At 44.2% G+C, this 26,607-nt stretch overlaps 2 protein-coding genes across 4 annotated transcripts in view; both read right to left on the reverse strand.

Moving 5' to 3' along the window:
• The window catches only part of ARHGAP33 (Rho GTPase activating protein 33), a 44,453-nt gene extending 34,645 nt beyond the window's left edge, over window positions 1–9,808 (reverse strand). The window contains exon 1 of the mRNA XM_087728259.1: window positions 9,512–9,808. Coding sequence (XP_087584385.1) covers window positions 9,512–9,517 — 6 coding nt within the window. The 5' untranslated portion in view covers window positions 9,518–9,808. The remainder of the gene's footprint in view (window positions 1–9,511) is intronic.
• A 3,111-nt stretch (window positions 9,809–12,919) lies between these two features.
• PROSER3 (proline and serine rich 3) lies at window positions 12,920–24,410 on the reverse strand. Of its 3 annotated transcripts, none has more exons than XM_087727416.1 (12): window positions 24,276–24,410; window positions 23,201–23,309; window positions 22,355–22,635; window positions 21,380–21,525; window positions 20,472–20,533; window positions 19,557–19,636; window positions 19,295–19,419; window positions 17,871–18,058; window positions 16,662–17,165; window positions 15,755–15,926; window positions 14,815–14,896; window positions 12,920–14,089 (listed from the first exon to the last, which is right to left on the reverse strand). In XM_087727416.1, the coding sequence occupies exons 1-12, from the start codon at window positions 24,284–24,286 to the stop codon at window positions 14,023–14,025; spliced, it is 1,827 nt and encodes a 608-aa protein (XP_087583542.1). In that variant the 5' UTR covers window positions 24,287–24,410; the 3' UTR covers window positions 12,920–14,022. The 3 variants fall into 3 exon arrangements, with proteins under 3 accessions (XP_087583542.1, XP_087583544.1, XP_087583543.1); XM_087727418.1 differs by having other exon boundaries at window positions 23,117–23,309; XM_087727417.1 differs by having other exon boundaries at window positions 23,117–23,309; window positions 24,229–24,410.
• Between the last annotated feature and the right edge of the window lie 2,197 nt (window positions 24,411–26,607).

Raw genomic sequence — 26,607 nt, forward strand, 5'->3', positions numbered from 1 at the left:
CTGTTGGAGAGAAGCACCTGAGCGAAGAGGGAGCACAAGGAATTGTTTGGGTGGAAACCTTTTCCAAAAGTAGGGCAAAATATCCACCACCCCGGAGGCCACGACATGAGCCAGCAGACCTGTTGGATGATGTAGGGTTTCTGACTCAAAGTGGCTTTGAAATTTTCAGTGGGTCACAATTAATTAAACTGCTCGACATTATTGTTATGAAAAAGAACCTGCAATGCAATGGAATAATTTTTTTTCCCCTTCTCCCTCTAATTTTCCTTTCCTGGGAGCGTGGTTGGAGAACAAAAGCCATCCTCCAACTTGGCCTTCAAAGCCTAGGCCAGGGGTTGGCAACCTGCGGCTCTGGAGCCGCATGTGGCTCTTTCATCCTCTCTGCTGCGGCTCCCTGTCGCCGATCAGCTCCACAATTGATAGAGCTTTCAGTTAGGACAGGTAGAGGAAAAAGGATGCCGCGCTAGGAGGAGATGGTGGAGGAACTGGACTTCCGGTCAGCTCCAGAACTGAACAGGGGGCTTCCGGTTAGGACCTTTGTGGCTCTTTGAGTGTTTAAGGTTGGTGCTCCCTGTCTTAGGCAGACGTGTCTGCAGGGTCCTGGTTAGTTGAGAATGGAACTTGGAAAGAAAAGAACCATCAAATCCCTCCCCATCATCCCAGTTTCCATTCAAGCAGGCAGAAAAAAAAAGGGGGGAAGGGTGTTGCTATACATAGTTTATTGAACAACTGCAATTGATTTATAATCCCCATCGTTTATAAGACACACTACATGTTAAATATCTACCTGAAGTCAGAACTACAAAATGCACATTATCATTTAGTATGAATGCATGAATTTAGTGTATCTTTAGGGTTGTTTGGAAGGAAATAGCCCGGTCTGGAATTCTATCCTCAAATCCATCTGATGGTGTTTGACATCTTTGGAGCAACAGGTAAAAATTGGATTTGTTCAAGTCAGCTAATTACTTCGTTACAGTAATTTTTTTTTAAATTGTTTACACTAATTTAATTTGCCTCATAAGCCATGCTAAGAATCCATTGGGACCGAAGAGCAAGCTAAAAAATTTGAGGAGAAGACTTTTAAATAGCAATCAGGTTTCCATAGGAGCTGCTGAAAATAGAACTGGAGAATGTTGGTATCTTGCTCACACACGTTTGCAAGATATTAAACAGAAAATAAACAAATGCATTGACAGAGCATGGAAATACGCTGAGATCTTGGCTGTCTGGCCAAGATCAACCAATAAGTGCTATAAGTTCCAGAGATGTCTTCAAAAATTTTAGCAAGTGGTTCTCTGCCCGGTGAGCATGGTCATGGTGGGTGTGGCCCAGTCGGCCTCCTGCACAATGGGGGGGGGTGTTTTGCCCTCCCCGAGCGTCCGTGTGTGCCCTGCATTTACCTGCATGCAAAATGGGCTGCGTGGGGACTCCTGGGAGGGGTGGGCAGGGCCAGCCAGGAGTGGGATTTGGGGGTTCTCCGAACTGCACAGAATCTTAGCTAGAGGTTCTCCCGAACCCCTCCGGACCACCAGCAGCCCACCCCTACTATAACTAATGAGCAATCGAGCCCAAATCTCTGTAAACTTAATCAAATCAATGCATTAATGCAATGCAATTCATTCAAGGATCTTAAATTAATCCCTGAGAGTTTCCATTTACAAAATCCTGATTTGCACTTAGAAGTCGACATTGGATCATAAGCGTAAAATGCAAATTGTTAAAATATCTAGTAAATATAAAACAAGATGCTTGATGCCTTTTACCATCTTTCCTAAGGACTCAACCCTTACACATAAAAAAAAAATGCAGAAAAAGAACCTGAATCTTGCCACTTTAAATTGCCTGTACAGGTAGTCCTCGATTTACAACCACAATTGAGCCCAAAATTTGTCATTAAGTGAGACATTTGCTAAGTGAGTTTTGTCCTATTTTACGGCCTTATTTGCCTTATTTGTTAAGTGAATCACTGCAGTTGTTGTTAGTAACACAGTTGTTAAGTGAATCTGGCTTCCCCATTGATTTTGTTTTGTCAAAAAGTTGCAAAAGGTGATCACACAGCTTTGGAACACAGCAATGGTCATAAGTATGAACCAGTTGCCAAGCATCTGAATTTTGACCCCCATAATCACAGGGACACTATAATGGTCATAAGTGTGAAAAATGGTCATAAATCACTTTTTTCAGGGCTATTGTAACTTTGAACGGAACAACTAAATGAATCATTGTAAGTTGAGGACTATCTAGATACAGATTTTTCATCTGAAAATAAGAATTCTTGCTGGAATTCTTGAGTTATATTGAGCTGCACTGGCTGCCTATTGGTCTCCGGATACGCTTCAAGGTGCTAGTTGTCACTTATAAAGCCCTACATGGTATTGGACCTGGGTACTTGAGAGACCGCCTTGTGCCAATTACCTCCCATAGACCCATTAGATCCCACAAAATAGGCCTCCTCCGAATTCCATCTGCCGGCCAGTGCCAGCTGTCGACCACCCGGAGGAGGGCGTTCTCTGTGGCTGCTCCGGCCCTCTGGAACGATCTCCCCGTGGAGATTCGGACCCTCGCCACCCTTCAGGCCTTCTGTATAGCCGTTAAGACCTGGCTGTCCCAGCAGGCCTGGGGTTGTTGAGTTCCACCCCTACTCGAATTGGCTGTGCTTGTTGTTGTTTTTTAAATTGTCTATATTGTCCTGTTTTATTTTTGTCTTACTTTTTTGTATTGTTCTCCCCTCCCCTTGGCTTTTGTTCAGCCGCCCTGAGTCCCTTTGGGAATAGGGCGGCATACAAATCGAATAAATTCAATTCAATTCAATTCAATTCAACTTTTTTGCTAATAAATACCATTCATCAAAACCAGAGGCAGTATTCAGCCAGTTCTGACAGGTTCTGGAGAATCTGTAGCGGAAATTTTGAGTAGTTTAGAGAACCGGCAAATAGGCTGGCCCCACCCCCGCTGCCTCCCAGCTGATCTTCTTTTATTGCCCTGAACAGGAGAACCGAGTTGGAAAGCAGGTTAGTGGGGTGGGGAGGGAATGGGGATTTTGCAGTATCCTTCCCTTGCCACGCCCACAAAGCCACGCCATGCCCACAAAACCACGCCCACAGAGCCGGTAGTAAAAAAAAATTGAATCCCACCACTGATCAAAATTCTTGAGTTTCTTTGGCTCAATTCTTCGCAAGCCATGTTGTTACAAGAAAACTCCAACAATTAGCTGATTTCCTCAGGCATTGCAACAAATGTTGTGTACTATTTGGAAATCTGGTGTGGATATTGAAAAAGGAACTGCCTCTTAAATGCCACGGTTGCGCATCATGTGGCAACTTCCCTTTATTTGCTGCTACCCATAAAATTATGCCCCAAACTGATAAGCGAGGCCACTATCGATCTTCAAAAAAGCAATCTTTTCTTCCAAAAATTGTTTTTCCCTACTGTGTGCGTTTTCACAGAAAGTACCTCTCTGGCTTGTTCTGCATTTAATATCTAATCTTGCTCCATCATCAATTTTCGAAAGCAATATCTCAAACCCACATGGAGCTTTTTCATTACAGAGCGTGAAAAGCTAAAAAACTGATTGCACCTAACATCAACACCTGGTTTCTCCCTTCAACTAGAAATCAGGTTGAAGTAAGTCAAGTCTTAGTTGAAGCTGGCAATAAAAATTGTTATCTGGAAAGCTATAGAGGACTATCAACAGAGGTGGGTTTTTATGTTTTGTTACCACTGGTTCGCCGCACACGTGCACACTCACTTCACAGGCGCATATGCCCCTTCAGTGCATGCGCCCGGCCTCAAAAACGTGTCTAAATGGAACAGCATAGAGCCACCCGCGATTTCCGCTACTGATTTGGGCAAACCAGTCCGAACTGGCTGAATACCACCTCCGGCTGTCAATGTTCACATGTGACATATGTAGCTGAGGCTGCGAGTATTTACCGTATGTAGAAGAACCAACTGGGGCTGTCAACATTCATCACGTTCTGGATACTCTCCATAACAGGTGTAATTTTCTTTTTTTTTTTAAGCATTATATAAAGTCATTGCAAATATTCACTCTACACTCAATGATGTCTTTGAAATCATTTAAATAGCAATAGCAGTTAGACTTATATACCGCTTCATAGGGCTTTCAGCCCTCTCTAAGCGGTTTACAGAGTCAGCATATTGCCCCCAACAATCCGGGTCCTCGTTTTACCCACCTCGGAAGGATGGAAGGCTGAGTCAACCCTGAGCCGGTGAGATTTGAACAGCCGAACTGCTGAACTGCAGTCAGCTGAAGTAGCCTACAGTGCCTGCACTCTAACCACTGCGCCACCTCGGCTCCTCTTTAAACCATTTAAACCATCCAGGGCTCCTTTCTTTTCCAAACTCTGCATTTATTTAGAACATATTTTGGCAGGTAAATATTAGTTCTCCATCTAAGTCAATCGGTAGAGTGAATGGTTAAGCTGTCCTCAAATCTGGAAATCTGGAAGTTGCCTGATTCTACTTAAGGATCAATCTGTATGAAAGCAAAATAAAAAGTACTCTGCTATAATAGAGCTTAACATAGGTGTGGAGAATGGTAACAATTGTGGGAAGAGAGAGATAGAGATTGAGAGAGAACCCAATAGAACAATTCAATCCAGTTGAAGCATTGTTTTTGGTGACCACAGAATAATGTTTCCTACAATGGGATAGAAAACCAAGGAATATAGGAAGCAATAACACCACAACGAAAAGGTCACACTTAATTGGCTACCTGGCTAGTATACCGAGCGCTAGAAGATTTTATTGCGGCTCCCACTTGTGCTGTCATTAGCATTCACAACACTTAATAAAAAGCTCACCGTCCAAAAGATAGCAGAATTATTAGGTTTATTTGGCGCAACATAACCCAAAGGACACCACAAACCAAAGCATCCATTATGTTGAAAATAAACGCCCATTAGATGCTGCACAAGTCAATGATGAACTAACCAAAACAATAAGGAGTGAAGAGTAGTAAGTAACGTTGGACTGATGACATTACCTAGTTTGGTAATGAAATGTCTGCAAGAAAAAAAAACCAGCTCAGAGAACACGAAGAACTCCACAATTCAACCCTGAGCTACAAATATTCTCTTCTGTCATTAGTACTAGGTTAGCTTTCTCTCAAGTGGGCAAGAGACAATGATTTTCTGATATGATCATCATCCTTTCCACCCAAACTAAGAAGCTGAATTTTTCAACCAAGACATTTCTGATTTCTAAAAAGATTTATCACTTGGGTATCTTTCTCCGTTTCTCACAGTTGGGAAAGAAAGTATTTATGGTCTTTCTACACTATCTAAAAAACCCTGTCATTTCAGATAAATGTATCAGGTGCAGCTTTCTAGGAAAGCTGGCAAAATGGGACACTGTGCAATGATAAAAGAAGGGGCACCTGTTTTTTTCCTATCCTAATTGTTCAGGCCAGGACTTCCATTTCTTCTTTGCACCTTCTTGATGGTCTAAGATTTGAGCAGCACTGGTTGTTGGCATTCAACATGTAACTACAACAGCCAAGGTTAACCAAGAAGAGCTTGCTATCTTTTTAAAATGTTTTTATTATACATTTTCCTTTATAATACATCACATTTTCAATTTTACAACAATCCATCTCTTTCTGTCTCTTTCCTTCTCCTTCCCTCTCCCCTCTCCACTTTCCTCTCCTTCACTTTCTCCTATTCCTCCCCTCCACTTCCCTCTCTCCTTCCCTCTTCTTCTGTCTCCTTCCTTCTCCTCTTCCCTCAGCCTTTCTCTCCTCCTCTCCACATATAAGAGCTTGCTTGTCTTTTTTAAAAATGTTTTTATTATACATTTTCCTTTACAATACATCACATTTTCAATTTTACAATGACAGTCCATCTCTTTCCTTCTCTTTCCCTCCCTTCTCTTCTCCCCTCTGCTTCCCTCTCTTCCTCTCCCCTCCCTCCTTTCCTCTCCTTCCCTCTCTTCCCTCTTTCTCTCCTTCTCTCCCCTCTCCTCTTCTCCACTACCCTCCTTCCCTCTCTTCCCTCCTTCTCTTCCCTCTCCTCTTCTCCACTTCCCTCTCCTTCACTTCCTCCTATTCCTCCCCTCCACTTCCCTCTCCCCTTCCCTCTTCTTGTCTCCTTCCTTCTCCTCTTTCCTCGGCCTTTCTTCCCTCCTCTCCTCCGAGTATAAGAGCTTGTTTATCTTGTAGCCAAGTTTATTTGTTTATTTATTAGATTTACACAGTGCCCATCTCACTAGAAGTGGCTCATAGGCCTATGTTTCATACTGACTTTACTGGCCAATGGCTCTTACTTTAATGGAAGTAGGCCAGAATTGTCCATTATGGGGGTTTGGGGTGGTGGTGGAGGGGAAGATTAATGTTAACTTAATGAACGTAGGTTTGGTTGCTTGGCTCCAACATAAGGAGTACAGATGTACCCACATATAATGAGTTGGGGATGAGCTGCTATTCAAGCCACTCAATCTACTCCATCATAAGGTTCTCCTAGGAATAATCCCAAGGGACGTGGTGGCTCGGTGGTTAAGATGCTGAGCTTGTTGATCAGAAAGGTTGGCAGTTCAGTGGTTTGAATCCCTAGCAAAGCGTAACAGAGTGAGCTCCCGTTACGTGTCCCAGCTTCTGCAAACCCGGCACTTCAAAAGCATGTAAAAATGCAAATAGAAAAATAGGAACCACCTTTGGTGGGAAGGGAACAGCGTTCCGTGAGCCTTCGGCATTTAGTCATGCCGGCCACATGACCATGGAGATATCTTTGGACAGTGCTGACTCTTCAGCTTAGGTTTATAGGTTTATAGGTTTATTGCATTTATATGCCGCCCTATTCCCGGAGGGACTCAGGGCAGCTAACAAACCCAGGAGGGGAGTAATACAGACAAGGGGGGGGGGGGAAATACAGAGAAAATTAAATTAAAATTTAATTGAAAATTAAATTAAAATTTAATTTAAAATTAAATTAAAACCATCAACAGTCACACAATTCGAGTGGGGAAGGGAACTCGTCAACCCCAGGCCTGTCGGAACAGCCAGGTTTTAACGGCCTTACGGAAAGCCTGAAGGGAGGTGAGGGTCCGAATCTCCACGGGGAGCTCGTTCCAAAGGGCCGGAGCTTAGAAACGGAGATGAGCACCACCCCCTAGAGTCGGGAACGACTAGCATATATGTGTGAGGGGAACCTTTACCTTTACCTTAGGAATAATCCCAGTTATCATTGAACCTCACTGCCATTGTCTTCTGCACCTAGACCAGTGTCTCTTAACACCAAACAATAGTTTGAAGATGTGTGGATTTCAACACCCAGAATTCTCGCTATGCTGGCTAGGGAATTCTGGGAATTGAAGTTCTCACATTTTCAAGTTGTCAAGATTGAGAAACACTGACCTAGATCTTAAGCGAGGATTTGTTTGTGTTCATTTTACAACATTTGCATTTTTACTGTGCATATATACGTAGGAATAGAGGATGTTGTTCCTGCTTTAGAATAAATATGAAACATTTACTTATTTACTTTTATGTGGTTTCACAGTTGTGCAGTGTGGAAGGAAACCATTATCTCTAAGGGGATTGAGCAAGCATAGGAACAATCGTTAAGGATAGCTGAGAATATTATTTTGCTCAAAAGAATAACGTGAAGTAGTTACGAGGGTGGACAGTTCTGGAAAAAAATCAAGAAAATGACCCTTCCTTATGGTATATACATGCATCATATCTGGGGGGGAGGGGAAGCTTTACAGATTTTTGGATCTGTTTCAAAAAAAAAACCTGAAAAACCTGTTTGATTGGTTGAATAGCAGGAGGACAGCTTGTGAAACCAAGCCCATCTTAATCCATGTTTTACTTTCTTTTTGGACAGATTTAAAAAAAAACTATTATTCCTGTCCACTCAGCCAAAGTATACATAAGACGAGCTATGAATAAATAGATTCATCCATCACTCTAAAACCATTATATGACCGGTTTAACGTAGGCTACATCTATCCAGCTACTGATGTTTACAAACCATGGTTTATGGCTTTAACTTTAGCCCCTATGTTGAAGATACTGAAGCTTATTCAACAACCATAACTAAAGCAAAATAGCACTCAATAGGATGTGCATTATGTCGGATTTCTTTTAAGTATTAGATTCCAACTCTCATAAGCCATTACCACTCAGCTGTGGACGATGGGAGGTGATGCACCAGAATGGGAGGCCACAAAAACATGGCCTTTGGACCTGATTGGGTTAAGGATGATGGAAGGAACTGCCTTTTTTATATTGGGTGTTTCTTTCAACCCCAAATATCAGGAAAATTTGCCTGTTGGTTATGAAAATAACACACTGAAAGAAAGTCTGGAGCCAGGAAAGAGGATAAGATTCTACTTGGCATCACTGACATTTCTATTCCTCCTCTTAATGGCCTACTTCTGCCTTTCTTGCTTCTTAAGAGTGCAATCCAGCTGACTAGGCCTGGGAACTCATCTCAACAGCTTCCCAAGAACTGAGCTTATGCAAAGTGGAGAAAGGTAATAATGGGGGAGTGAGAATCGTATCTAATATTTTACCATATGTAGATCCGATCTAATATGGACAATAGCCAGGGTAAGAAAGGCTTGGAGATGTCCCTGAGGGATCCTTTTTTTAAAAATACCCCGTTTCCCCCAAAATAAGACCTACCCAGATAATAAGCCCAATAGGGCTTTTGAGTGCGTGTCCTAAAATAAGCCCTCCCCTGAAAATAAGGCCTCCCCAAAAATATTGCAACACAGCAGCAGCCATGAGGTGCTGGCCACTTGCACCACAAAAATAATAAGACCTCCCCCCAAATAAGGCCAAGTGCTAATTTCGGGGTCAAAAGAAAATAAGACCCTGCCTTATTTTCAGGGAAACACAGAAATATTTTTTAAAAATTGCTAATAATAAAATAATTGAATAATAATAACAATAAAATTATTATTAATAATAATCTGATTTCCACCAAATATGATAATGATAATGATAATGATAATGAAGATCTGGGCAGAGGCATTTTAGCCTTGTGGGGGTTGGGGGTCTGCTGAGGACATCCAAACCATTCACTGCCCTGAGTTCAAAGACTTTTCCTCACACCTGGTTCTCTGGAGCTGGGGAGAGGGAAAGCATCGGGGAAAAGGGGCGATGCGGGGAGGGGTTGGGGGAATCCCCTCGGGATGAGTCCTTCCCCTCCCCAATGCCCCTCCCGGGACTCCTGACCTGAGGGGGGGTCCGGAGGAGGCCGGGGCTGAGGTCGAGGAGGTTCGCGGAGACTTTCATCTCTGGCCGCTTATGCAACCACGCGCGCGGCGTGGGGAGCCGAACCAGCGCGGCGGCGGGGCTGGGTCGCGCGGGGCGCCCCTTCTGGGTTTCGATGGTAACAGGTGCATGTCGCGGCAGCCGGAGAGCAGGGCTTGCCCAATGCCCACCCTCCGCCGACGCCCCCTCTCCTTCCCCCCGCCCGAGCCAGACAGACAGACAGACGAAAGACCCCTCCTGCCCTGCCCACCCCGAGCCTTCACTCACCACCATGGCGCCGCAAGCCCGCTGTGCTGCCGCGCCGACGGCCGCCCGAGCCAGTCCCGAGCCGGAGCGGAGACAATAGGGGAGGGCGCAGCGCAGTCGCCCGACTCCGACGACGCCACCAGCCGACCCGCTCCGGCCCGGCCCCTCGGCTGCTGCTGCTGCTGCCGGTCCGTCCTCCTCCTCCTCCTCCTCCTTCCTGGTCTCCAGCCGGCCCTGGAGGCGAGGCAGCAGCCGGGGCGAGCGGAGGCGAGGTGGCGTGGGATGGCGCACTCGCGCCTGCTTCTCTCGCTCGTTGCCTTCGCTTCCTCGCTGGCTGGCTGGCTGCGGGGGCGGGCTCAGCCTTTGGAGAAAGAGCGGAGGCGGAGGCGGAGGAGTAGGAGTAGCGGGGATCGATCGGTCGCTTGCAACAAAAGGGGATGCGAGCCGAGGCCACGAGAAAGCGGCGGCGGCGGCGCGGCCGGGAAAGGCGGCGGTAGTGGAGAAGCAGACCGTTCCTTCTCTCACGGGCTCTTTCTTAGTGCAATCGGGGGAGGGGGAAGGTTGTGTTTTTTTTGCAAAGTATCGATATAAATCTATGGATCGATAGATGTATATATAAAATATAAAAAACAAAAGGGGCGCCCGGCGAAGCAGCTGGAAGGCGCTGCACAAAGGAGCTTCTGTTAGCGCAGCCGGCAACTCTGTATCTCCCCCCCCCCTCCACCTCCGCCGCTCCCAGAAGCAACCTTGAACACTTTCCCTCCTTCCAAGCCTTCGTTATATGGATACTTTCTCTCTTGCCCCCCCCCCTCCAGTCCCCGAGACACCGATATCTGCCAGGTCCTCGGTCCAGTTCCTCCCCCCCCCCCCCTGTAGAAACCCCAGCGTCTGGGGAGAACTCACTTTCCTCCTCCTTTTTAGTACATAAAAAAAATATTTATTCTTTCTCCCACATTCCCCGGTCCTTGTGTAAATCAGCCACCTCCCTTTTCTAGGGCTGGTAGTGGCTGTGTTAGGAAAGGGCTGAAAGCGCTTGGGTTGCTCCCCAGATGGGTTGTCACCTGGATGGAGGCAGGCCCCCTTATCCAAACCCACCCCTGCCTCCAAAATCTTCATTTGGGAGGCAAAACGTCACCAAAAAAAAAACAAAAAAAAACCAAGCCTGGATGATTGCCCAGGGATAAGACAAAACAATTCAGAGGTATTGAAGAGGCACAGAAGCCCTCACCCCTCTCACGCCCAAAGGTCACTCTCCAGATGTGATGGGCAGGAACTCCCAAAAGCCTCATAGCTAGTTGAGGATTATGGGGAACAAAGTCTGGAATTCAGGAAGGGAGGGATTGAAAAACTTTCCTTGCTAACTATTGAAGGAACTGGAGAGGAACATGCTAACTGGGATCAAGCTGCCGATTTGAACCCAAAGGCCCTTCTCCCCTGTCTTCTCTCGTACACACCAAAAAATATCCTACAAAGGCCAGAAGAAGGACCATAGTTCGTACAGATGCTCATTGTTTTCCAAATCTTTAATATCCATGAATGAATGTTTTTGTGCATTGGTGTAATCCTGCCTTAACGCAAGCTGACATGGCTCTGTCATCACAAGTGGGTCAAGCCAAGGTAGACTGACATAGTGAGATTGCAGTACCTAACGGAATTACGTTTTTTCTCAATACGGGTCCCAGCTGTATCATCTGAAGTGTGGATCCCCCCCAGGTAGCTCACAGGGAGGTCAATTGAGATTTGTGCTGACAATTCAGGAATGCACTGAGGGAGCCCAATTAATCAGTCATCACCTCTCCCACTGTTTCTGATGTAGTCAGTGCAAACTAACAGGTATCAGCATCAGGGCTAGAAGGGAGCACCACTACTAGCACTGATAATACCTACATTGAAAATGAAATGTCTGCAAGAAAACCACCAAGCTCAGAGAGCACCAGAGATCCCCCCCCCCCAGATTAATCTTGAGCTATAGATATTGGTACAGGTAAAGTCCTCGACTTAACGACCACAATAGAGCACACTTCTGTGGCTAAGCTAGACAGTTAAGCGAGTTTTGCCCCATTTTATGACCTTTCTCGCCACAGTGGTTAAGGGAACCACTGCATTTGTTAAATTAGTAAATGAATCTGGCTTCCTCGTTGACTTTGCTTTTCTGGAGAGCAGAAAATGTGATCACATGAGCCCGGAACATTGCAACCGTCATAAATATGAGTCAATTTGCCAACTGCCTGAATTTTGATCACATGACCATGGGGTCATAAGTGTGAAAAATTGTCATAAGTCACTTTTTTCAGCGCAGTTGTCACTTCAGTCATTAAATGAATGGTTGGTTAGAAGCCAAGGACCCACCTGTACCATCCTAGAATCCCCATTCACCTGTCTCTCCTACACTGCTTTTTCTACCTTTTTATTCCAACAAAATTAGGCTTCATTCATATCGCAGCATTACACTCAGGAAGTGATCAACGTCCAAGTTCTGCTCAGAAATGGCCCCACCCTCCATCCCAAGGAACCAAACAGAATTTCTTGCTGTCTCAGAAGGTCTGTCTTATCCTGTTATTTATGTTCTCTAAGATCATCAAAAACGCTCTCCCAGAATTTCATCTGTGGGATACACATGAGCGACTTTCTGTTGCTGTGGCTAATGCACTGGAACCATCTTAGCCTCTCTGGGTTCTTTTAATGCTCTTCTATGGTCAATCAATTTTTCCTATCAAAGCTATTTTCCAGATTTTCTGTATCCAGTGACAAAGTGCTTGGTTTGCAAAAAGGACAATGTTGTCATTTACTCTCAACAAGAGTACCAAGAATGTTACTTTCCGAAGGTCCTGGTCTATAAATCATCCTGTGACGGTAGATTCTATAAATTGGAATTTGGCATATTGTGGGTGATTGGGCATGAAGCCAGCTGGTGTGACCTTGAGCCAGGCACTTCCTCTCAGTCCTAGGAAGGAAACAATGGCCAACCACTCCTGAAAAACCTTGCCAAGAAAATTGCAGGGACTTATCCAGGCAGTCCTCGAAAATCAGACACGATTGAACAGAAGGGAAGATGATGAATGAAGGGAGTGGCCTGAACTTTGTACACACACACAAAAGTGAAACAGGGCACAACTGGAACTCATCTTTCAGCACGTTTCTTCCTTCCTTTCCAAATCTGCTTGATACTGAAGGGATCCTTTTGCAAGAATGCAACATAGTCCAGGAGCATTGAGAGATCTAACTTCAAGTCCTCATTTGAATACAAAATCAAATGGATGATGTTGGTCGTAAGTGTGAAAAATGTTATTTCGTTGCTGTTACAACTTCAAAAGGTCATTAAGCGAACTGTTTGTAAGTGGAGGTTTACCTGTACTGGGGAGAAGTACTGTTACAGTTGTAAGTCACTTTTCGGCTGCCGACATAATCTCCAAACACGGATCCAACTGTTTAAAATGGGTTTATTTGCAATAAAACAATTTTAAAAAACAATCGTGTGAGGACAGTTGGGTGAGCTAAAAAAGGAGAAAGCCTAGAAAAACAATGCAAGCAGTTCACACTTGAATGCAAGTGAAGTTAATTTACATGCTGTTGGGTAAGGTATGTTCAGTAAATCAGTAGTTGCAAAAGAATTTTGAACCTGCACTTTGGAACTTCGTTTCCCACCCAACGCTCAAGACAATTAACAATTTCTTTACATATAAATAAGTTAGGCAGGCAAGAATCATGACCCCCTCACTAAAAGACCCATCACTGTGAGATATCCTTCTCAGACTAAAGCTGGCCTGTGTTTATTTTCTTTTGTAGGCTCTGTTCATCTGTTTATTTTCCTGTCTTCTCCAGCTTGAATTCTGGTCCTGTTTTTGATCTCGTATGGGTTTCCCAGCAGATCTAACTGTTTCGCTAAAAGATGTCATTAACGGGTTTTGTGGATTTTTGAAAACATTTTGATGTTTGGACTATCAACTGAAAAGGTGGAATAAAAAAAGGAACAAGCTAAACTTAATTTGGGTTGGACGGTGAGATCTTTAGCCTTCTTTTATGTTCCAAAAGAAATACTCTTTTTCCCCCCCTTCCCCAAAAGGTTCCCTTTGTTCTTTGCACAGGGAAATATTCCTTCCCATTTCTCCAAGACAGATGAGTTTGGAGTCCATTGATCCACTTTTCATTAGACCCGATGTATCTGGATAGAGTGTACACTGCAAATTATCACAATTTGTTTTGATCCAAAAATACACATTTATTTTAAATGCAACACAAAATATACACCGAAACCATGGAAACAGCACACCAGATATAAAGTGGAGGCATCCCTACACATCATCGCTTGGCTATTCTGCAATCCCAGCTATCTTCTAGGAAAAGGCTGGCCTGCTAAAGGCAGGCAGACATCGGAAAACCACTACGGTTAATAAAAAAATAAATAAAAAAGCACCTTCAAAACCCTTCGACTGAATTCATCCTGAAGTGCCTGATAAAGCTGGACTCGAGCAATGCCTTGTGGGAGGGACCTTAAACCACCCAAGGTTCAACAAAGCGAGCACAGGAGGTGGTCACTGGTGAGAGACGCCCTGATCAAAGGAGTTACTTTCCAGCTGAATGATCTGGAAATCCACAGCTCTGCAAGAAAATGAAACGTAAATGCACGCCACTTTCAGGGCCAGAGGGCACCAGAGCAACATAAAACATGAAACCAGAGTTAACAGCGAAAACAATGGCCAGCAGAATCTGATAGATCTTGAATGGAGCCACGGTTGAGAAGCAGGGAGCAATGCAACTGCACCCACAAGAAAGCAATGAGCATTCCCACCCTGGGTTCTGGAGAAAAACCAACAGACATTTAAGCAAGAGATGGATGTACATTAGACAAATTTACATGCTTTGCAAAAATTTGTTCTGCTTTTCCAGAACAAGCAAGGTGACAAACTTTACTGAACATTTTAAAAATAAGCTGGAACTTAAAACAAATACTGTACTCTGGCACTCAAGCGCATGGTTTCCATTTTATACAGGAGCCCTAGGAATTTGAATCTTAAACAGCACTACCAAAAAACAAAAAAAACCCCACCCTACAGTCAGATGATCAAGCTGAATTCTACACTCAGTCCTGTAAGATGCTTCTTGCAGCTTTTTCAGGACTAAATACACACCTTCCTGTTTATACCCAGAAATGCACTTGAGAGGAATGGATAATGATCACTGTGTGTTACAATATTAGAAGGTCTGATCAAACTAAGGAGAGGCAGATTCAATTTAATGACTAAACAGTTGCAAGAACCACATCTGAAGAAATCACCGTCCCAAAGAGAGGACCTCCAAGCATTTGGGGAAGGATGGCTACTTACCGAAGCTCACTACGCAATGATTCCCTCTGACTTCTCAACACTTGTAACAGAGGGTCGTCTTCAAATTCCAAGCCATCTGAGTCTACAAAAAGAAAAATAGCATCTCCGTTATTTAACCATCTCTTTTATTTTAAGCCACTTCTGTTAAATTCCACCACTCATTGTCCCAATTAAAGCCAAGCCATATTTCTATTCCTAGGACTCCCAATGTATCATTAACGCCCAATTTCTTAGGATCTTTTTTTCACTCCCTCACAAATACAGAGCTCTTCAACTGATGTAGCCTTCGTCTTGACTTCCTTCTCCCTCCCCTCCCCCTCCTTCTGTCCAGATCTCAGAAACCTTTCTTAATTGAACTTGACCAGTGCCTTTGGCTCTGTTCCCATCTGCGCTGGAGAGCAAGGGAATGACACATGCTTAAAGGGTTCCCATTAAAATAACCATGGAGCAGCATCCAGCCACTACGATTGGAGCTTTCAAGTGCTTCCCACTTGGATCAGGCCTATGCCAACTAGTAATGCAGTCAGGTTGCGGAGCAAGCCAGCAAAATAAAACTTACATGCTACAGCTATACAACATCACACAGTTCGTTTGTATCATGCCTCTTTCATGTGTTCATCATCTCATCTCCAACTTGATCCTTATTTCTTTCCAAGTATGATGAACTTAAAGTTGTGGAATTCAAATTAAATTCACCCCTTGCCCAAGAGAAGCACTGCAGAGGGATCACACACTAGTCCCATGCTCGGGGACAACCAACAATCAGAACATTGACCCACATCCCAGCTTCATGGAAAAAAACTCCCCAAGTGGGAAGAATAACTTTGCACTAAGAAATGCACAGCAAAATGCAGTGTGATCCCCCTTCTCAAAATTGCTGCTTTGATGAAGATCCCCATGATATTCAAGCCGCCTGTCTTGTCCCTGTGGATTCTACTACCTTCAGCCTGCTCCAGCAGTTGAGCAGCCATGTTCAGGAGTTGGGGATGGGAGGGGGTGACAACGTTCTTTGGAATAGCCTCCTCTGGACCCAAAGTCCTTGAGCTTCTCTTTGGTTTGTCCTGAGGAACAGCTGGAGAGTCAGGTGGGGAGAAAAGCCTTTCGGCAACTACCTGGGCAAAGACAGGAAAAAAGAAAGGCCATTCAAACTGCCTTCTGTTCTCAGGACCTTAGTAGGAAAGTAGACACGAAAGAGGCTAAAGCCGACCTGCTTAATGCTCTTATGAATCCCGTGCCTTCCTCTCAAAGGTAAATAACTGTGTTTCTGCGGGCTCAGGCCAAGAGACCAGCTAGATGAGTCCAGTGCTCTTGTGTCTAATGAATCTAATGAATTTAAGGCCCCAAGATTGGAGAAGAGGGGAAGTTAACTTCTTTCCTCGGAATATAATTTTAAGTCATTGTTCCCAAAAGAAAATCCAATGACATGGGATCTTTACAATTCAGTATTGTTCAGTTGGCCATCCTGATGATCCCAAGAAGACACGGCTACTTTAAAAACATGTATGCAGTGCATCACGAAGGCCTGTGGATTCCAAAATATCTTTTGAAACTGAAGCACTATAGTTCTATTTAGGAGGTGGCACAGTGGTTAGAATGCAGTGTTGCAGGGAAACTCGGCCTACAGCCAGGAGTTCGATCCTAACTGGCTCAAGGTTGACTCAGCCTTCCATCCTTCCGAGGTAGGTAAAATGAGGACCCAGATTGTTGGGGGCAAGAGGCTGACATTGTGAACCACACAGAGAGTGCTATGAAGCACTATGGGGCGAGATATACCGGTAAATCTAAACACTATTGCTCTTGTTAATGACACTGAACTGTCAGGCAGATGGATGGATTAGCGCTTGTACCTCTGATAGTACGTGTTGAACTGGATGCTTTGTGGGGCTGCGTGTTGGCTGTCTGGGGTCGGGAATTGGTTTTGCTTGTCTCTGCTTGACTCTGCACAGCCCTGGTCTGCTGCTGAGTTCCAGGTGCCTTCCCTGGTCAGATGGAGCTGCCTGTTGAACATGACGTGAAGTTGTTTGGCCCAAAGACTCATTAGCTTTTGCAGGTCTTGAAGGAGAAGTTTCCAGGTAATCAGGAAGGCGATCTTTTTGTGGGGTTGGATCCTTCACAATGGGCTCATCTCTGCATTCAGGGCCTCTAGTTACCACTATCCCATTCCCGGAGGGAATAGTTAAAATAAGCTGCCCAGAAGTGACTCCAGTCCTCGGCATGCCTGCACAGGAGCAAGGATGGCACTGACTCTGGGTATATTTAATATCTAAGTGGGGCTCGGAAGTTGACAACACTTTTTGGTCTTTGTCCCTCCGAGGGGTTGGCTCAGCTGACTTCAGAACTTCTCTTTCCATCTGCAAGGAGGAATAAAAAATATTTAAGAGCATTTCTGGCCTTCTGTTCCTAGCACGAAATGAAGAAGCAGCACAGCTGTTGTCTCCTACGTTACATTGATACTGAATTTTACTACACAAGAAAGCTAAATACTACTGTGATGTAATAGCCGTAAGCCATTTTAACTAATAAATGTCTTCGCTGGCTCATACAGAAGTCATTTTACCAACGTATGCATTACTTGAAATAAACATCTGGTTAATTTTGAACCAAAGCCACAGATATCTTATATGCCTCTTTTGCCACGAAGTTACACAAAAATGAAAGAAAGCAGTCCACAAATTATCAGGAGCCATAACACGGATGTTCTTTCCCTTAATGGGGCATTCTGTATTTACCCTGTCAATTTTCTTGACATGCAACACAGGGCTAAATTCTGCTGCTGACTTTCAGATAAAAAAATAACTTAGGCTGCTTGCTAAAACATTCATGAAAATGAAGCGTTCTTGAGCTGGAGAGTATATGTGGAGGTGGATGCTTATGTGTGGTTTGCAAAAATAGGTATTTTACAAAGTTGTTTCTTTTTTGCAAATGCTTGTACAGCAGTCAATTCAAAGTCTTCAATTCAATGGAATGAAACGGCCACTGGAAAGAAAGCATCTCTTCATTCCATCATCTCAGTTCCAAATCTACACGTATTCCACTAATTGATTTCAAATCCTTACTTTTCCAGAGGCGCAGGTTGGTTGGAAGCACGGATTCCTCCAAACCTCAGGAGGCATTGCAGCAGCGGCTTTGCTTGCTTCCTCCATCTTCCGGCGCAGGCGCCACTGGAATAGGATGTCGTCTTCTGGTTTTAAAGAGTGGTCTACATTAGAACTTGGACTGGTATGATAAGGAAGAACTAAGCTTTCTGGAAAACAAAAAGACATTGTTATGAATTGGAACTCATCAGTGCAAAAGAGCTATATAAGTGATTCATTAACGTCTCATAAAATTGTAGCGTTAAAAGGTGGCAATAGATCCATCTAGTCTATCCTCTACAAGGTTATATTTCCCCTTGGGATTGAACATGCCAAGTTCCTTCAGCCTATCTTTACCAAGACATGTCACTTCCCTCTTGTGAACTCTGCTTAATCAGGCAACATCTCCTGGAAAGGTGGACCCAGAACTAGATACAACTCCAGGTGTAGTTTCATCAATGCCAAGTAGAAAGGAATAATTATTCGGAGATCTCAGGTTTCATGCTGTTTCTAATGCAGCCCAGAAATGCAATACCTCTTCTAGCAGCTGTTTCAAGTTCAACTTACCAATGACCACATTCAAATCCTTCTCAAATTAAAGATTTCCAGGCCCTGAATCCCCCATCTTTTATCTGTGTCCTGCATTTTTTTCTCCACAACAGATTAATTTTCATAAATAAACTTACATAGATTATCTTTTCTGACTGAACATGGGTTCTGTTCTGACCGAGGCTTCCCAAGAGCATGAAGCAAACTCCTTGTCCCAACAAAAAACCCTTTTATTAATTTACTCTGAATTCTGCTCGTTCACATCCAGCAAAGTCTTTCAAGGGAGGATTTCACAGACCTTATCTGGCTTGGGGAGCTGACAGGCCGATATCTCCCAAACTTGGCAAGGAGTCTCAGAGAGTCACGAACCAATTAAGGGAACTAATTGTCTCCTGCAAACTCCACTTCCTTTTTGCTCCTCTTTTATTTCCTCTGGGAGGGGCCATCCATCGCCCCTCTGTGGCCTTACTCCCAAGTTGGCCCTTGTTCTTTAGCTGTTCCCTTCATCTGGCAACTCTGTGCATGCGCACACTGGGAACAGGCTTCAGCTGTTTGTCTGCCTCACTGATGTCTGACTCTGAAGGCAGCTGATAATTGTCAGACGGCTCTGGCCACCCTCGCTGCCTCCAATGCAGAGCACTCGTCAGAGCCTTTCCCAGACTCCAGGACTGGCCCATGTTCCTCCCCAACCTCCTCACTGTCTGAATCTGCTGTCAGCTCTGCTGGCTGGCGAGCTACAACAGGTTCTCCAATTCCCCTTTCACTCTCAGTAGCCATTTCTTTCACTTAGACCAAACTTGTAAATACCGAGGGGGGGTGGAGGGTGGAATCATTCTAGATCACAGATCTTGCCCTACCTTTCACTTGGTGTGCTGCAGGGTGTCGTAGAGCATGTTGAGGCAAGTCTGGGGTGCTATTTGGGTTGGTGGATGTAGCAGTAGAATCAAGCCCCCCGGACCGGAAACTATTTGGTGGTGAGACGCTATAAGCAGAAGACAGATTGAGAAAGGCATCTTGTTAGAAAGGAAAGGTTTCCTGAGACCCCCCAAACAGAGGCACATCACTAAAAAATGGCATTGGTCTATCGGGTGATGGACAAAATGTAAGTCAGGCCAGTACCTTCTGCTTATGACCCTAGCTGCTCTTTCCTGCAGGCTCACGGTCTCAGCGTCAAATGCAGAAGCAGCTTGCATTTCTCCCTGCAAAGAGCACGTAAAGAAAGTGTGAAGCGGGAAAGCTCTATGGGGGAAAAGCGTGCCAAGATTCTGCCAGCTGGAGAAGAGTGGAATTTTCGACACCTCTGGAAATGCACACCAATGCAAAATATGTAAGTTATGGAAAGGGGGGGGGGTGTTTCTTGATGGTGAAGTCAGTGCTATGCAATGTGTCCATGGAAAGTAACTCTCACGAAGGCGAAAGCTAAAGGCAGAAAGGGGGAGTGGGGGGGAGGAGATAAGGTCTTCAGTAACAGAAAGCTCCAGAGATGGAAGCAATGAAAAGTTGTCTGCTGCTCATTTTAGGTGAACATTTTAAAAGCAAGATTTCCCTCCTCTGGAAATTCGGAATTTCCAAACGTTAAGTCCTTGATAAAACAACAAGGAAGTGACCGGGGGAACCAAACTCAAGAAATCTACTGAAACACTGTAACACATCTTACATTTTTCTCTACCTAGAGCCAGAGCAATTACTCCGAGAATGTATTTGACAAAGCCTATGCAGCCACATTTCATCAGATGACCTTCCTATGTATCTACTGCAGTTCTATTCTGGCCTCCCTGAAAGCAGCTCAGGGCCACAAAGACGGGCACATTCTCTTTTATTCTCACAGTCTGAAGGAGGCAAAGCTCGGAAGCCCCCTCAGCTCAAGGTCATTCGTGCAGGCTGAGCTTCTGTGGCGGATAAGGATTGATCCCCACTGTCAAATACAGGTTTCTCAACTCAATGGGCCCGAGACTATCTGTGAGCTGGAAAAGAAAGAAGCCAGCCGAGATTTTACTTTCTGCCTCTTGTCTAGGACAATATCTTGTTACTCACCAAGGCAGTTTGAGCCAGGATGGGACTGAAAAGAGATAACCCCACTTCACTTTGGCTGTTATCTGCAGAGAGAGAGAGGTCTCCATTAAAAGTGAAGGGTTTATATAAAGCCATCATCTTTCTAAAGGAATAGCTTTCCAAAATATTTTACATACAAAGAAGAAGAAAACAAATCACAGGATGCTTCAATGGGTTAGGAAATCCTTGATATTTGCATCAGACGTATCTCCGTGGAGCTGCTGAGTTGCCTTCTGAAACCCCGTTATCCCCTAAATGCCTTTCCAGCAAGTCAACACAAACTCTATGAACGGACCACTTGCAGGAAATGCTAGGGATGCACAAAGCATTTAGGAGCCAAGGAGATTATCTAAGTCTCTGCCATTCTCGGCATCCCTTCACTATTACTTTTATTTTAAAACAAACAAACTTACACCACGTGCCCAATAGTTACAAAGCGGATGAAGACAATGCAATACTTGTTGTCCTCTTGACAAGGCGGTTCATTATCCACACTTGCTACGAATTGCTAACAACACTTCATGTCTCCCAACTGGGAACAGGAAAGTAGAGGTTGCCCAAGGATAACATGACCCCCGTGGGTGCCTACCGCCATATTTGCAAACTTCCAAATGAAACGTTCTTCCCATCTATTTTCCATTTTACCTGTACCTAATGCAGCTTTATTCCCACAAGAGAACTCGGGCTTTGCCTTGGTCTGACAAAAGCTCTGTGCCTCCAAGAACTATATTCACACGTCATGTTAAAAGTCACAATGTGGTTTGGTTATTTTGGCGTAGCAAAGTGTTACGAACTCAGCCACTGCGCCAAATAAAACATGATAAGACAAACGGATGACTCAGTACAATGCATGAACCTAGCCAGATTTCTATTCTTTTGGATTTAAGTACCTGAAGATAGCGATGCCGCCTTCTTAGAGCTTTCTACATCTGGGAGAAATGAGTGGCTAAGCCACCAAAACTCAGTTGAACCGCCACTAGACGCCGAGCGCTCTTTACGATCCGTGGGCTTCCCGTGGCGGAACCGTTCAATATACCTGCCAAAGGAAAGAAAAGGAAGTTTGGCTGGTAGGCAATCTTCACCTTCAGGTGGACCTGAAATCAGGACTCTAAGGGAAAAGGGTCAAGAGAAAAGCAACCAAGGCCATCATTCAATGCGTGGCACGACAAAACCGCGCTCGACTAAGCCGCGCCCGATCAAACCGCGTCGCTGACGTCATCAACAGGGCGACAACAGCGAGCGCGGAGAAAGAAGGGCGCTTTAAATAGTGCTTTGAAAGCAAGCCGATTCAACTTAAGGTAAGGGTTAGGTTTAGGGTTAGGTTTAGGGTTAGGGTTAGGGTTAGGTTAAGGGTTAGGTTTAGGGTTAGGTTAAGGGTTAGGACTAGGTTTAAGGTTAGGTTAAGGGTTAGGGTTAGGGTTAGGTTAAGGGTTAGGTTTAGGGTTAGGTTAAGGGTTAGGACTAGGTTTAAGGTTAGGTTAAGGGTTAGGTTTAGGGTTAGGTTAAGGGTTATGTTTAGGGTTAGATTTAGGATTAGGTTTAGGTTTAGGGTTAGGTTAAGGGTTAGGTTAAGGGTTAGGTTAAGGGTTAGGTTAAGGGTTAGGTTTAGGGTTAGGTTTAGGATTAGGTTTAGGGGGGTTAGGTTTAGGTTTAGGGGTTAATTTTAGGTTTAGCGTTTACAGCATACTTCTGTCTCCGCGCTGTTGTCGCACTGTTGATGACGTCAGCTACGCGGTTTCATCGAGCGCGGTTTAGTCGAACACGGTTTTGTGGTGGAACCCATTCAATGTTCATCTACAAAGCCCATTCATGTGTCCCTCAACTTCATCTGCCATTTCAAAGGTGACTCTTACAAGTGGACTCACTTGGCAACAATGGATTCACCGTCTGAGGCAGAATCCGGGAGCCTTTGTGCATCCAGGGTCTTAGCCTCTGCTGGAAGATCCTTTTTTCCTTCTGGAGTCAGGGAGGAAGAACTGCGTTCAGTTGAGGGCCATGACTCATTGAAAGGGCTTGTAGAATTCGATTTAGAGGGCCTTCCCTCATGGGAGGTGGAGTCAGGCAGTAAATGAGGGTATGAAGCACTTTCTGGCTGCCCAGAAAGGGCAGAGCAATTCTTACGTTGCAAACGAGACGGGCTCAGAACCTAAGAAGTAAACAAAATAAAGAAGACATGATTCCCCCTCTGATCCAAACTTCAGAGACCATAGCTTCATTCCATGAGACTTTATACGTCCCAGATTCCTGTAGATGACATCTTTAGAATTATCCACCATAGCCTTGTGCTTTAAGACACCTGCTTTATCTTTACATTTCTGGAAAGAAGGCTTTTGCAGGGGTCTCCAACCTTGGCAAATTTAAGCCTGGAGGACTTCAACTCCCAGAATTCCCCAGCCAGCTTTGCTGCCTCAAAAAGATCTTTGTTGCTGAGTTGATTTCAACCTGCTCTCTCTAGGAAAAGGCTAATGATTTGGCTATACCCATCAGCTCTTTGAATGTCTAACTCTTGAAGGAAGGTGGCTATTCTGTTTCAGCCTCCAGATCAGAGCAAAAAAGGGGAGAAAAGTCTTTATTCCTAATAGCTAGATTCCCAATTCTTATCATCTAATTCCATAAGGATGGATCACCGGATATCCAAAAGAACAGTCCGATTTCAGTTGCTGTTTGCTTTTCCTTAGAGACCACATGGCATGACTTTATCCTCTTCTCACCGTCTGTTGCTTCTTCTGCCTCAACGGCTGGGCCTGGGAGGGATGATAATGGCTTCGGGAACTGGATGCCTCCGAAAAGGGGCTCCCAAGAGTGGAGAATACAGCTAGGCTGTGAGTAAACAAGAAATGTCAATTAGACAAGTTTCTACATTTACCATTAACCACAACTCTGGGGGAGTGGGCGGGGGAGGAATCTAATTTTTTGGAATCTAGGAGGAAAAAAAATGGCGTGGACATGATAATATGGACCTTTTGGTGAGATTGAATTACATATTGAAATGGTAGAACTGTGGGTGCACCAGACAAATGAAATTGACAGAGTCCAGAGTGTTAAAAACTTACATGTCTAGAAAACCAGAACATCAGGAGAAGGATGTCTCTAAACCTTTCTCTCTGGGATGTGCTATCAAATAGACCGGTTTTATATACTGTTGTTTAGGTTTCTAAGAGCATCCAAATTTCCATTTTTAATCCCTGACTTTTGTGTCTTTCTCAGTTAACTGGAAAGACACTAAGCTTCTCCCAAAGGAGACTAGACAATATTGCCAAAAATAAATGTGTCAATGGAAGCAATAGCATCATAGTGTGCCACTCAGTGACAATCTCTGGGAAAGCTGAATGAGTGGATCCAAGCACATCTGTGCCCAGCTTTTCATAGGGTTTTGACTGGATTAGATGGATTGTGGGTGAACTCCAGCATATCTATAGCTGTACTTTACACACTATGGGAAATGAGGCTGCCAAGAATAAAGTGATATAATTCAAAGTTGTTCCTGTCCTCGGTGCATTTAGCAACATGGCATGCAGAGAAAGATTTAGAAATGTCTTCTCCTTCTTGTTTCCAATATACAAAAAAAAATTTAACAGCAGGAACCTTAAAATTACATTCCTTTGGTATACACTCAGAGCTCTATTAACTTCAATCTGTGTACAGTAGTTGGATTTACAGAGGAAGTCATATTACGGCATCACCTCGTTTCTTAGATGCAGCTAACTGAACTTATTATACAGGTATTTATTCTGTTCACCTTTGCCACAGTATTCCAAGACAAAAAGTAGCTGCCCACTCTTATACCTAGAATCCATTGTTTTCCACGACGATATTTGCAGAGAGCTGGTTTAAACCATGCTGGAAATATATTTGCCTGCTGTCCTCATGAAAATGATGTGAGGTTTTCCAATGTGTGTTCTATGAACAAACAAACAGAAGAGGACCCAGTAAATAATAATAAATAATAATAAATACTTGGGGCATAAGACAATTTAATTCTTTTGCCTAGTCTTGCCTTTTGTGGATTTTCAATTTCTCTTTAGTTAGGTCTTGGTAACGATGATGAAGAAGATGCTTAATGCAAAGATGCAGACTCTTTTGTTCTGCTAAGGACTATCCACTATAAAGGAAATATGGTGTGTGTGTACACCCACACCCCTCTTAGACTTATATACCGCTTTACAGTGCTTTACAACCCTCCCTAAGTGGTTTACAGAGTCAGCCTATTGCCCCTCACAATTTGGCTTCTCATTTTACCCACCTCGGAAGGATGGAAGGCTGAGTCAACCTTGAGCCTGGGTGAGATTTGAACTACCAAATTGCAGATAGTCAGCAGTCAGCAGAAGTAGCCTGCAGTACTGCACTTTAACCACTGTGCCACTGTGGCTCACTGCTGGTTTGTCCTTCAAGGCTGACCCAGGTCTAGCAGTCTCTCCTGCAGGATTCTTACCATTGTTATAAGGGGGGGGGGGGGGAAACAAGGGTTACCTGCCACAAAGTTTCTGCTTTCAGTGCTCCCTCCAAACCACCATCTTGGCGGTTGGAGTTTCTGCTCAACAATGAACATTATAAAAAAAAAACATGCTCCTTGGGCCAACCCCATAATCTGAAGAATACATATGAACAGGTTAAAATCTAACCTAAATAAATTGGAAAGCACAGATGATGAATTCATATATCAAAGGAAGCCTCAACATGACTGGTTAATTTATGACTTAGCATTATATGGGAACCTGGCCGTGACCACTTATTCATCAAACTCTGTTTAAAATACAAATTTGCCACATGTGAAATCAGTAAAAGAATTGCCAAGACACAAGTCCTTTAATCATTACGAACGGGGTACGGTGGGGGTGGGAGACAAGTAAACAGAAACACTCCCATGTATAGCAAATTAATAATCCTTTGAAAGCCAACCTTTAAATTATGCCAGCACAAATATCCCAAGGCTACAAATTTGCTAAGCAGCAAATGATGCAGCAGCCTTGTTCAAATTAAGGACATTTGATAGGTTTGCCCCATAAGGAGCTTCCTAGGAATCTCACCAATGCCATCCTGAATCCCAATATGCAATTAAGCATAGTTGTGTCTGTTTTGTTTTATTGGTTAATAGCTGCTTACTGACTTGACTTTTAGTATGAAGTCATGACTAAACTTGATTGAATTCATTGTAATTGCTGTGTGCCATTCTCATTTGTACCATCCCTTGGTGAAAGCGGTTAATAAATTATGATTTATTGTCCACAGCCTGTAAATATAGGTGGCTGTAAGTGGAATAAATAGTAAACAGAAAATAAACAAACAATCAGACCTAGAGCCTGGCCCATAGAGCCACTGAGAATCGGATACAATTGAACAGATACCCTCATCAGAGGGTAAAATATATAAGTCATGTTTGAGGTATTTTGCTTTCAAGCTCCCCCACGCTTGCAAAATGTTAAAAATCCCCTCCAGAATTGCCATGACGTAGCCTTTTTTGATGCCCACTCCAGAGTGCTCTGGAGCTGCACCTGAGTATTCAGCACGCAGGTCAACCACAGGTGGTCCAGGGACTGATCCACATCCAAAGGAATTTCCTGGTTAGCTCAACCCATACTTGAAATCCAATGCAATTCCAAAACTATGGGAATAATCCCAGCTTGTTCCCATCAGTGGTCTTGCTGCTCAATGGTCTTTCCGGTCTCTAACTTTCCTGGGCTTTCCAAGCAAGGAATTCTTTGCAGCCATCTCTTGGGCAGTTGGGAAGGAAATTTCCATGGTGCTGTGGCACCCCCCCCCCCTCATATGCAGTTGCCAAGGCAACAGGTTTTTGTCCTTTTTTCCCCCCCCCTCCATCTCCCGTGAATGTGCCTCATTCACTGACCCTACTATAGCCCGGCGCAGTGAACAGCATGATGCAACAAACAGCACAGAATCCTTTGCTCTGGAGGAAAACTGTATGAGCCCAAGAGATCAAAGGTGGCGTAGTTCCTAGTGTAGCATCCCAATGTGTGTGTGTTTTTTTAAGCTCCGTTCCTGGTCCTGGAGACTGAAAAGCAGCAGCTTTTGACAGGGTAATGCAAGCCACTGCTTTGCTAGTCAGGATCCCTAATATGGCTTAAGAATTATGAGGGAGGAGAATGGTCCAGAGTCAGGG

Source organism: Thamnophis sirtalis, unplaced genomic scaffold, assembly GCF_051295495.1.
Source record: "Thamnophis sirtalis isolate CommonGarterSnake01/CBP01778 unplaced genomic scaffold, rThaSir2_p1.2 scaffold_13, whole genome shotgun sequence".
Lineage (NCBI taxonomy): Eukaryota > Metazoa > Chordata > Lepidosauria > Squamata > Natricidae > Thamnophis > Thamnophis sirtalis.

Excerpts from the sequence above, each read along its gene's own strand:
- PROSER3 (XM_087727416.1), bottom strand. Across the intron at positions 18,059-19,294 it reads TGCAGCACACCAAGTGAAAG|AAAGCTTAGTTCTTCCTTAT; the intron begins GTAGGGCAAGAT and ends TTTGTTTTCCAG. Across the intron at positions 15,927-16,661 it reads TTCAACACGTACTATCAGAG|GTAGTTGCCGAAAGGCTTTT; the intron begins GTACAAGCGCTA and ends GTCTTTGCCCAG.